This window comes from Staurois parvus, unplaced genomic scaffold (assembly GCF_062004578.1).
Source record: "Staurois parvus isolate SC_StPar_1 unplaced genomic scaffold, SC_StPar_1.0 ptg000437l, whole genome shotgun sequence".
NCBI lineage: Eukaryota > Metazoa > Chordata > Amphibia > Anura > Ranidae > Staurois > Staurois parvus.
Window position 1 is genome coordinate 692272 of NW_028318233.1, and position 12237 is coordinate 704508.

The window sequence follows — 12237 nt, forward strand, 5'->3', positions numbered from 1 at the left end:
TCATGAGTTGTAGATATAATAATTTTTAACAGGGGTTCCCTGAGACCCGAAAGATATTCAAGGTTTAACAGGGTTCCTCCTGTTGTAAAAGCTGACAAAGACTGATCTACAATATGGGCAGGCTGGTTGTACTGAAACTGATCGATCTATCAATCAACTTCAGTACAACCACCTTGTCTTTTTTTTTTTTTTTTTTTTCTTTTTTCTTCGTACAATTAATACTGCTATCTATAGCCATCAGCAGAGATAATTGTATTCTGACGACAGGTAAACCTCCCACTGTCAGAATTCTGTTGCGTAGCGGGAGAGATTTGCCCCATCAACACTGAGTGTGTTCATGGGGAAATCGAGTGATTTTGTTTCCTTCAACCAAAATTTCATAATGTATGGCCAACCTTAGAACTGGCCATGTAGGTTACACTTAATCGATATGGTAGACATGATGACTTACCATGTGTGGTGTCACATAAAACACTCCAACTGCAATTACTGTATTCTGTTATATAAAGCAACAGTGCATGTGATAAAAGTTTCATTAGGTCTGTATGTTGTAACAGCTCAATGACACCTCGTTCTTTGTGATAGCAGGGTTGTGTTTTGTTGTAACTGTATATTCATTTAGTTACAGTCACCATTATCTTCCATTTTATTGATGCTGTGTGGCAGCGTGAAACATCTAATAATAGACAAATTTTGTACTGTAAGGTAGACTGCAATGTGTAACTCGCAAATGAGTTTATAAAATATTGTTTACTTGTTGATTCATTTTTAAATTTTGTTTATTTTGCATGTTAAAAGCATGGTTGATAATTGAAGTGTTTGCTCTTAGGTACGGAGTTATGATAGACTGACCCCAATTAAGACTTTGGATCATGCTCTTGGTTCCTTGCATAACCTCCGCCCTGGGGACTGTATAGTCTGCTTTAATAAGAACGACATCTATTCTGTAAGCCGCCAGATTGAGGCTCAGGGATTAGAATGCGCCGTGATATATGGAAGTTTACCCCCAGGTGAATATTTTTTTCATGTCTTGTAGACTGAAACAAGTTTAAAAATCTCAAATACCTCTGACTTTGTACTAGCCCCCAATAATCACCTGTATATTAACATGCACAACAGGATATGACAGCGAGCCAATTAGGCTTTGTTTTTGCACAGTGCTGTGCCTCTAATGTGCCGAATGAAGGGTAGATCATATATGACCTCAGGAGTGAGCTGCTGCTTCTTCAGTATCCATTCACAATGTTGGCCAAGCTCAATGTTTTCAAATGCAAAGGTAGAAAATTAGGTCAAGACTTTACATAGATTCTGTCAAGGTTGTCTGGATTACGAAACTGGCTAAACAAAACATTTTTGGCAGATAAGTGTTTGCACATAAATAAATGTATTTAGTGGTTTGCCTACATTTTCAGTATAACACACCACATTACATCAGCAGAACTTGCAAGAATGGGCATGAAAAGGAAAATTTCCATCAATAAACAGACTTGTAGTCTGTGTATGTCCTGCCTCCTGTATGTTGGGAGAGTCACCTGTATTCACAGTTCTTGCCCATTTTTTGTAGAGATATTTTTGCCCATTTGTGGCTAACCTTAAGCCTTGTACATATGGGAAGAAATTGGCCTATTCAGCGGGAACCATTCGAGTTTCAGTCCATGTGTACAGGTCTCTGTCTGACAGAAGTCAATCTTGCGACCGGCTTCTGTCAAACAGGCATACTGGAAAACCAGCATCCGATCAGGAAGCAAACTGATAATCTTATCTCATTCAATGAGATTCAGTATTGATTTGTATTCACTGCATCATTATCAGAAGGTCCTTTTTATTATTGAAGGGTTGGGTGTCACCTGTACATTTTTTTAAAAGATGATGACTCTATGTAGAAAATTCACATTTCATGAAAATTGTCCCAGATTGCAAAAAAAGTTATCTGTAAAACATATCTATCCTCCTATATTGCAGCTAATAGACTTCGTAACTTTATACACATACATGTAATGCAGGTTTTTTTTTTTTTTTTTTAAGTGTCATAGTTTTGTAACATATCTCCCTCAAGACTCTGCATCTGGCAGGAGATGTTCATATATCAGGTTTTATTCAGTCTGTTGATGCAATGGAAGCTACATTGTAAAGTAAATACACTTAATATGTGGTGTTTGTATTTTTTTTTTTTTTTAAGGGACAAAACTTGCACAAGCAAATAAATTCAATGACCCAAATGACTTGTGTAAAATTTTGGTTGCCACGGATGCCATTGGAATGGGGCTGAATTTGTGAGTATAAATTCGTATTGCTGTGTACCGAATTAATTTAATAAATCTAGTTGCATAAGTCATTGCTTTTTGGAGAAATTATTTGGTATATCTTGGAACAGTTTATTTCTGGACAAACATGTGGATCAAGTTAATTTTTGCATGTGTTGTGTGGAATCTTCATCTGGTGCACCTATGGTAAGAATTGTAATTTAGAACTTCCACGGTATAACCTTCATATATAACCAGCTTCAAATGTTTAGGCCTCTGAAGATTTTTGCTTCGGCTACCTATTTAAACAGTGCAGGTTACTGATGCTGTTGTCTGAGGAAATGTTAAGTATGTCCAACTGTGATATAAGATGTTGTTTTTCAGGCCTGAAGCAACATGGGGACCAATACAAGTGTATTGAACATTACTAGAATCCATAAAATGTTGGTTATACACTGGTATAGGTTGGAGGTATTGTGACTAAGACATTTAGAAATGGAAACCAGGGTTAAATTTACATTGTTCTAGCAACAGGACAGGGTGTATATAGCTATGGGAGTTTTTCAATTAGACTTCTAGGGAGGGGGCACAAATATATTGCATTTACATTATTCAACATTTTTTATAAGCTGTGCATTTGATTACCTGTTGGGGCCCCTTGATGCATAGGCTATTTTCTTTAAAGAGTAACTCGACTTTTTTTTTTTTTTAGAAAAAAAAAACAAAACAATTCCCTCCTGGGTGTTTATATGTACATTTGCAGGGATTTTGACAAACGTTGTTGCCGTTTCCAACCTTTTTGTTATTCTGAAGAAATAGCTGTTTGTTTCTCTGTGTGCATGTGGGAAGTGAATCTAATGGAAGTGATTTTATAATTTTCAATCAGCTGCTGCCTTGCAGGGGTCTAATGAGGAAAGTGGCAGGGTTTGTATCCCTTTAGACGTGATTTAGCTTTGAGAGTATCTCACCAAAAATGACATTTTTGTTGCAGAGGGTGCCCAAAATCTGAGTTTTATCTTGGTGCAGACTTCTGGGAAAATCAGTGAGCCAATCACACAAGCAGGACATGATATATAGGAGCAGAGCCGGCACCAACATAAGGCAGCTAAGGTGGCCGCATTAGGGCACCAGGAGGAGGGGTAAGCTAAAGCCGGGGGTGATGGCCCTCCAAGAAAAGCTTACTCTGGCACCAGCCCCACACTCAGCACAAGTAACACAGGGCACACCATGACAGGCAGCAGTTCAGCTGCTGCCTTCACACTAGCTTTCACTTGCTCTACCAGGCTGCTGCTCCTGCTTCTCCTCCCTCCCATATGAAGGGCTGAAGATAGCCTTTCATTTTCAAACACCCACTTCTCTCCCTCCAGATTTCTGCCCCCGCAATGAAGAACTGTTCTTGCCCACCTGGGCAGTAGCAGACGCACCACCAGTCCAGCACAGAGATTCCGCTGAACTGGAGGCATGTCAGATGAGGGGGAGGAGCCAAGTGACACCAGGGGGAAAGGGCCAGTAGTCACCCGAGTGGGATCAGCTTGTAGTCGAAGGGTTCTGCCAACCTCAGTAGAACTTGGAAGGTAGACCTTGTCCTTGGTGCTTTTATTATGTCTAACTGTGCATAAGACAGCCGCTCTGCTCTATGGGTGGTCAGGTGTTGTCCATTTACACCCAACTGCCCTTCGATCCCATCCACCCAGATCTATGGGTGGTCAGGCGTTGTCCATTTACACCCAACTGCCCTTCGATCCCATCCACCCAGATGGTTTGGGTCCGTCTGAAAAATGGAGAGGTGAACCTGATTAGACTGATTTGCTTGAAAGGGCCTAAAGTGCAATGTTCTAGATACAAAGAATAATTTATATATGTACATTTCAAAGTGCTGGTACAATAAATAATATGCATAAAACATACATTTCATACAAAATGTCCAAAAAAATTGTGCCATGATAAACTTGTGCAGATCCACTGAAAGCTGTTTGCACCGACTTCAGTGTACATCACCAAAGCAGGCACACACTATAGTGCATTACCTGGACAATTTGTTGCTTTATCCTAGTAAAGTTTGCTATAAGTACATTTACTTTAAGCAGCGCAGTATGTCCTGGTAATGCATTATAGTGTGCTTTATTCTTTGCATATAGGGGTTGCCTGTGGTTGGTACTGGACCAGGCGCAGTGGTGAAAGCCCGCTCTTGAGAGAAAGCTACTATACCTGTAGTATTGCTTTTTTGCGTGAAGTGCCTGCAAATCTCCAGCAGATGACAAGTGCATGTGACCTCATAAGTTTAAGAGGTCAGTTTTTTGAGTAAACAAATTGTGTGTGCTCTGTCTTGGTGATGGTGCACTGAAGTCAGTGTACAGTTGACCTGCACAGCCCTCTGTGTACAGAACGTTTCTTGGTTGCCATATTGCATTGCATTTTACAGAAGATTACAGTGCTGCAGATTAAAAAGGAGTGAGAGAACGACATAAAAACAGAAAGTAGCTCAATATCCAGCATATTGTGTGAGTAAGTTGGAAAAGTGTGTTCTTCAGTATTAAGCAATTAAAGACAACTTTTTGATTTGGTATGCCCTATCAAACGAGGAGGTATACCGTGGTGATACTATACATAATAATACATAAGAGCAATTAAGAGTGCTATTCCAATTTAGTAATTTTTTTTTTCCTCTTCATTACTTTTTTTTTTTAGGAGTATTAAAAGGATCATATTCAATTCCTTGGTTAAACCAACAGTAAACGAGAAAGGAGAGAGAGAGATAGACACCATCTCCACTTCCCAGGCACTGCAAATAGGAGGCAGAGCTGGCAGGTTTAGCTCTATGTATAAGCATGGAGAAATTACCACCATGCTCCAAAGTGATCTTCCACTCCTAAAGGATATCCTAAGCAAGCCAGTTTCTGATATCCAGGTAATCCAATTTGTTTATTCTAACACTTGTAGTGGTTTTCTCAAAGTGTTATTAAATACAGTAGCTCCATTAATTGGATGTAAGGCCAGTACACATATATTAGTAGTGTATGGAAATATGACAAGCAGACTGTCAGACCCCCAGTAGTGCAGTGAACCATCCCCCATCACCCTATGTTTCCTGGCTCAGCTGTCCCACCTGCTGGCCTTGAACCAGCATAGTGATTGTCATCGGATAGAGAGGAAAGCAGAAGTCCATTCACCCGTCTTCCCAAGGGAAAATGAACACGGAAATGGAGTGCATTGTGAGGAAAAAGCTAATGGAGCACGATCTGCTTCAGTGAAAGGCAGGTGAGAAAACAACATTCTAACAGATCCTTGATGTCTCAGTAAGGAAAACCTGTCAAGCTGGCCTAAACCAAAAATTTTCTTTACTAAGAAATGTGGCTGCTGTCAGTGCTGAATAAACTTGTATGTAGCATCAGACTTCACGTCTCCTGAAACAAAATCATGTCCATTCACAGTAAGTCTTGTATCTTTATGAATGAATACAAGCAACAAGTTGGGGAAAAAACAAAAAACACAACAAAAGCACCAAAAAAACACATCAGAAACGCAAAAAGCACTGCAAAATGGTTATAAAGATGGAAAAGGACATAAAAAGGTGTCCAAAGCCTTGAATATGCCAACCAGTACTGTTAAATCACCTATTAAGAAGTGGAAAGCCCGGACCACGTCTAACGAGTGCAGTGCAAACTCCTTAGGATGAGACGTCCGCGAACAAAAGGAAGGGAGTACAATGTCCTCATTTAGGTGAAAGGCAGACATCACCTTCCGAAGAAAAGAGGGAGGCAGACGAAGAACCACCTTAACCGTATGGAGAACCAGATAGGAAGACTTAAGGCTGCCAGCTCAGACACCCGCCGAGCGGAGGTGATAGTGACCAGAAAAGCAACCTTCTGAGAGAGCGCGAGCAAGGGGAGATCCCTAATGTTCTCAAATGGTGGTTTCTGAAGGACTGAGAGAGAACCAGGTTCGGGTCCCATGGTGCCAACATGCCGAACCCTCTGAATAAAAAGGTATGAACTAAAGAGTGCATAGCCAAGTGGGATAAAAGATCACCAGAGCAGACGCTTGGCCCTTAACAGCTCCCCATCCACCCTATAGCAGAAGTACTGCTACAGGGCGGCACAGGTGTGCAAAATTTTATATAGCATATATATATATATATATATATATATATATATATATATATATATACATATATATACACACACACACACACATGATTTTGTATTTCTGGGTAGGGGGCGTGCTCCCTACCCTCGGCACTTCGCAGCTTGACTGTCAGTCACCGGGTCACAGCTTAGCACAGCCATGCAAAGCAGTGTGCTTACAGTGAAGCACAAACGCAGCCCAGTATGCAAAACAGCACATACTTAACCCTTTGATCGCCCCACATGTTAACCCCTTCCTGCCCAGTGCCATTAGTACAGTGTCAGTGCTTATTAGCACTGATTACTGTATTGGTGTCACTGGGGATGTCATTAACACCAAGTCAGTTCACCCCAGTGTCAGAATGCCTGCCGCAGTCCCGCTATAAGTCGCTGATTGCCGCCATTACAAGTAAAAATTAAATTTTTTTTTAAAAAAAAATCACAGTATATGTACTGCCATTTGTAGACACTATACATTTCATGTAAACCAATTAATTTACACGTATTTCTTTTTAAATTCTGGCTTTTCTACAATTTGGGTGTTGAAAAGCTAGACTCAAGCACTATTCACCATTTTTTTTGTTGCGACGCTGCGTTACTTTAACTGACAATTGCGTGGTCATGCAACGCTGCACCCAAATGAAATTTATGTCCTTGTTTCCCGACAAATAGAGCTTTCTTTCAGTGGTATTTGATCGCCTGTGCATTTTTTATTTTCTGCGCTATGAAAAAAAGACTGACAATTTTGAGAAAAAAAAAACTATTTTCGACTTTTTGCTATTAAACATGTCCAGTAAACAAATGTTAAAAATCAAATTTCATCATAAATTTAGGCCAAAATGTATTCTGCTACATGTCTTTGCTTAAAAAAAAAAAAAAAGAAAATCACAATACGTGTAAATTAATTGGTTTACGTGAAATTTATAGCGTCTACAAATGGCGGTACATATACTGGGATTTTTAAATTTTTTTTAAATTTTTACTTGTAATGGTGGCAATCAGCGACTTATAGCAGGACTGCGGCGGGCATTCTGACACTGGGGGGAACTGACTTGGTGTTACTGACATCCCCAGTGACACCAAGACAGTAATCGGTGCTAATAAAAAGCACTGACACTCTACTAATGGCACTGGGCAGGAAGGGGTTAACATGTGGGGCGATCAAAGGGTTAACTGTGTCTCTGCTTCACTGCAAGCACACTGCTTTGCATGGCTGTGCTAAGCTGTGCCCAGCATTCACCGGGCGTCGGCAGGTAATCACCGGCTGTGACCCGGTGATTGACAGCTGAGGCTGCGAACAGTGCTAAAGGTAGGGCGCACGCCCCCTACCCATAAATACAAAATCGTGTGTGTGTATGTGTGTATATATGTGTGTGCGTGTGTGTTATTTTACACACCTGTGCCGCCCTGTAGCAGTACTTCTGCTATAAGGTGGATGGGGAGCTGTTAAGGGCCAAGCGTCTGCTCTGGTGATCTTTTATCCCACTTGGCTATGCACTCTTTAGTTCATACCTTTTTTATTCAGAGGGTTCGGCATGTTGGCACCATGGGACCCGAACCTGGTTCTCTCTCGGTCCTTCAGAAACCACCATTTGAGAACATTGGGGATCTCCCCTTGCTCACGCTCTCTCAGAAGGTTGCTTTTCCGGTCACAATCACCTCCGCTCGGCGGGTGTCTGAGCTGGTAGCCTTAAGTCTTCCTATCTGGTTCTCCATACGGTTAAGGTGGTTCTTCATCTGCCTCCCTCTTTTCTTCGGAAGGTGATGTCTGCCTTTCACCTAAATGAGGACATTGTCCTCCCTTCCTTATGTTCGCGGGCATCTCATCCTAAGGAGTTTGCACTGCACTCGTTAGATGTGGTCCGGGCTTTCCACTTCTTAATAGGTGATTTAACAGTACTGATTGGCATATTCAAGGCTTTGGACATCTTTTTATGTCAATTTCCATCTTTATAAAGTTCCATTGCCTTGTTATGCAGGACTTTTGACAGTTCTTTTCTGATCCTCATGGCTCAGTATCTAGCCTAGTCAGTGCTTCCATGTAAGAGCTAACAAACTCATTGACTATTTATACACTGACACGAATTGCAATTTAAAAAGCCACAAATGTGGGACATTAACCTCTAATTGGCATTTTAACCCGTGTGTGTCACCTTGTGTGTCTGTACCAAGGCCAAACATTCCAGAGTATGTAAACTTTTGATCAGGGCCATTTGGGTAATTTCTGTTATCATTATGATTTAAAAAGGAGCCAAACAACTATTTGATAATAAATGGCTTCATATTATCATCATCTTCAATAAAAGAGCATTTTTTGGCATGATCAGTCATATTTTCAATATCAATGCCAAAATGCCACAATTTCTGCCAGGGTATGCAAACTTTTGAGCACAACTGTATAAGAATACTGGGGAAAAAAGGAAAAAAAAAAAAACGGGATTTCTTTTGTCACTCACCGTAAATTCCTTTTCTCTGAGTTCATTGAGGGAAACAGCCTTCATAATCTTGACCATAGGGTTATATCCCACCTTCAGGAGTAGGTCTAAGCAGAAAAAAGAACAAGCACAGCACTGCCTATGGGCTGTCCTAACTGGTAGTAAACCCCCACTCTGAGATAGGCAGCTCAGTTTGTTACAAAGCCAAAATTTCACAATTTCTGCCAGGATATGCACAACTGTATACATGCACACCTGTCTCATCCCTATGGCTGATGATGCTAATAAATCCTCTGTCATTCCGTTTTCTTCTCACCTCTGTGACCAAGCCCCCAATGGGTGTGGCAAAACAGAGGGCGTGGCTAGAGCGATAGCTGAGGCCATCCCGCATACTCCACATGCCTGACTCTAAGGGGTCCGTCCTCTCATTCTATTCACATAACTGACAGGTTTGTTTTAATACAGCTCTTGCTGATTTAAAAAAAAAACAAAACTTAAGAAAACGCATTCTGCAAAAGAGGTGGTTTATACTTGTCGCACCTTGCTTCCTCAAATCAGTGCTCTCCATACACAGCAATGCTGCTGTCAGAATCTTCACATTTGGACACACTTTTGGGTGTGACAGATCCTTGCTTTGTACTATAGTTCCATCCCCTGACCTGTTCTGTCACTACTGTGCCCTGTATAGATGCATGCCACTGTACTCATGTTAAAACTATGCATTAGAGTTTGCATGTCTTTACAACACTTGTTTTTTTTTTTTTTTACATCCTGTAGGCTGCAGGACTGCATCCTACTGCTGAGCAAATAGAGATGTTTGCATATCACCTTCCTGATGCCACTCTGTCCAATCTCATAGTAAGTATTTCTGGGATTGGCATTTTTGAATAGTGTAGGTAATCTGAGAAGCATGGGCCTTACATGGGAAGTAACCATCATAAAATGCTTGTTTGTAACATTCTAACTGTATATGAGATTACAATACAATTCCTTGCAGTGGGAGACTGGCATATGTATCATGCTTAGCCATCTTTTGTGTGAAGAATAGCATTTACAACCCCTTTACTTTACTTTTCCTTTTCTTATAGGACATCTTTGTAAGTCTGTGTCAGGTTGACGGACTTTATTTTGTTTGCAATATTGAGGATTTCAAATTTGTAGCGGACATGATCCAGCACATACCATTAAACTTAAAGGCACGATATGTGTTTTGCACTGCTCCAATAAATCGCAATCTGCCCTTTGTGTGCACTTCGCTGCTAAAGGTGAGTAGCCTACATCTAGAATCGCACATGTTCCTCACTGTTTAAATCTTCGTTACCTTTATCATGATTTCACTTACCGTATTTTTCGCTCCATAAGACACACCTAGGTTTTAGAGGAGAAAAACAAGAAAAAAATATTCTGAACCAATGGACTGCAGATATATTACAGGAAATGACCAGAGACTGCGGATGTAGTACAGGAGATGACCAGAGACTGCAAACACAGTGCAGGAGATGACCAGAGACTGCGGGCGCAGTACAGGGGATGACCAGAGACTGCGGGCGCAGTACAGGGGATGACCAGAGACTGCGGAAGCAGTACAGGGGATGACCAGAGACTGCAGACAGTACAGGGGATGACCAGAGACTGCGGACGCAGTACAGGGGATGACCAGAGACTGCGGACGCAGTACAGGAGATGACCAGAGACTGCGGACGCAGTACAGGGGATGACCAGAGACTGCGGACGCAGTACAGGAGATGACCAGAGACTGCGGACGCAGTACAGGGGATGACCAGAGACTGCGGACGCAGTACAGGGGATGACCAGAGACTGCGGACGCAGTACAGGGGATGACCAGAGACTGCGGACACAGTACAGGGGATGACCAGAGACTGCGGACGCAGTACAGGGGATGACCAGAGACTGCGGACGCAGTACAGGGGATGACCAGAGACTGCGGACGCAGTACAGGGGATGACCAGAGACTGCGGACGCAGTACAGGGGATGACCAGAGACTGCGGACGCAGTACAGGGGATGACCAGAGACTGCGGACGCAGTACAGGGGATGACCAAGAGCCTGCGGACGCAGTACAGGGGATGACCAAGAGACTGCGGACCTTTAAGGAGGGAGGAGAAGCAAGTACCAGAATTTGACAGGTACCCGCTCCCACTTCCGCGGAGTTGTCCTCCCTTTACTGTGGGCACCCATCTATGACAGCCGGGTGCCCACTGCGCATGCGCGAGAAGCGCTGCGCTTTGTGAATGGCCCGGCGTCTTCTGGGACCTCTCGTGTTCCAGAAGACACCAGACCATTCACAAAGCGCAGCGCTTCTCGTGCATGTGCAGTGGGCACCCGGCTGTCACAGATGCCGGCGCGGGAAGACTGCACAGCGCTGGACCGAGGAACAGGTAAGGTCCTGCTGCAGAGAACGGCTGAGTGGCCGGCCTGGTATTCTGACATGGTGGCGGTGGAAATATTGGACCGGATGCTTTATGTTCGCTCCATAAGACACACTGACATTTTCCCCCCTTTTTTGGGGGGAAAAAGTACGTCTTATGGAGCGAAAAATACGGTACTTATAAAGTTAGAGCATGATTTTGGTAATCTGCTGGAATTGAGGTTTCTGAGTTGCGTTTAACAAACAGATGTTCATTTATAATTTGGGCTAGTACAAAATTAATGTTGCTACAGATGATAGAAATGCCTTTCTTCAGATTTTATTTTCCCATCTTGCATGAGTTGTATAGGCCACTCCACTGAAACCGCTGCATGCTTCTCAAAGTGTAAATTAGGAGCTGCAGCAAGTAAGGCAGTTGGTCTCCCTTTCAGACTGACACCCACTCATCAAGGCATTTTGGTATTCGCATAACTCCTCCCAAGAGCCAGCTAACTGTTTTATATCAGATTTCAGGAAATTATATGAAACACCCTGCCAGCCCCTCCCACTAGCTGCAATCTGCCTGCATTGTATAGAGAAGCACAGATGGTGATGCCATTGGGTCTAAAAATAAAGAACTCCTCCTTTAGTTAACGTAGTGGTAAAAGGCTTTATTTTATAATTAGCATTTTAATTAGGTGGATGTGGGGTTAATCAATGAACCAAAATGTAATTTAATGTAAGCTTTATTTACTTTTCTAACCCCTATTTGCAATCCGTTTATGTCAATAAGGACTACAGTTAAAAAATGACTGGGTTATACAGAAATGTTCCTTCAGGTTGCCTCTGGAGGCAACAATTTAGAACACGTGGACATTGGCCTCCAACAATAACATGGATGTGTTGAGCTTGGCTTAGGTTGACCACATGCAGGCAGATCTCTAAGAAGGAACAGTGGCCTGTAAGACATCTGTCCTTCATGACACGACCATTGCCTATAATTCACATGATTGTCCTTCCATAACTTGACCCTCAGGTGAAAAAGGTGCTGCATAGAGAAGGGGTGT

General features: G+C 42.3%; 1 protein-coding gene across 1 annotated transcript in view; it reads left to right on the plus strand.

Annotated features, from left to right (window-relative positions):
• SUPV3L1 (Suv3 like RNA helicase) overlaps positions 1 to 12237 on the plus strand; it is a 35786-nt gene that overhangs the window by 12934 nt on the left and 10615 nt on the right. The window contains exons 9-13 of the mRNA XM_089687741.1: positions 830 to 1010; positions 2180 to 2273; positions 4932 to 5151; positions 9580 to 9660; positions 9891 to 10067. Of these exons, the coding sequence (XP_089543867.1) occupies positions 830 to 1010; positions 2180 to 2273; positions 4932 to 5151; positions 9580 to 9660; positions 9891 to 10067 (753 nt within the window). The remainder of the gene's footprint in view (positions 1 to 829; positions 1011 to 2179; positions 2274 to 4931; positions 5152 to 9579; positions 9661 to 9890; positions 10068 to 12237) is intronic.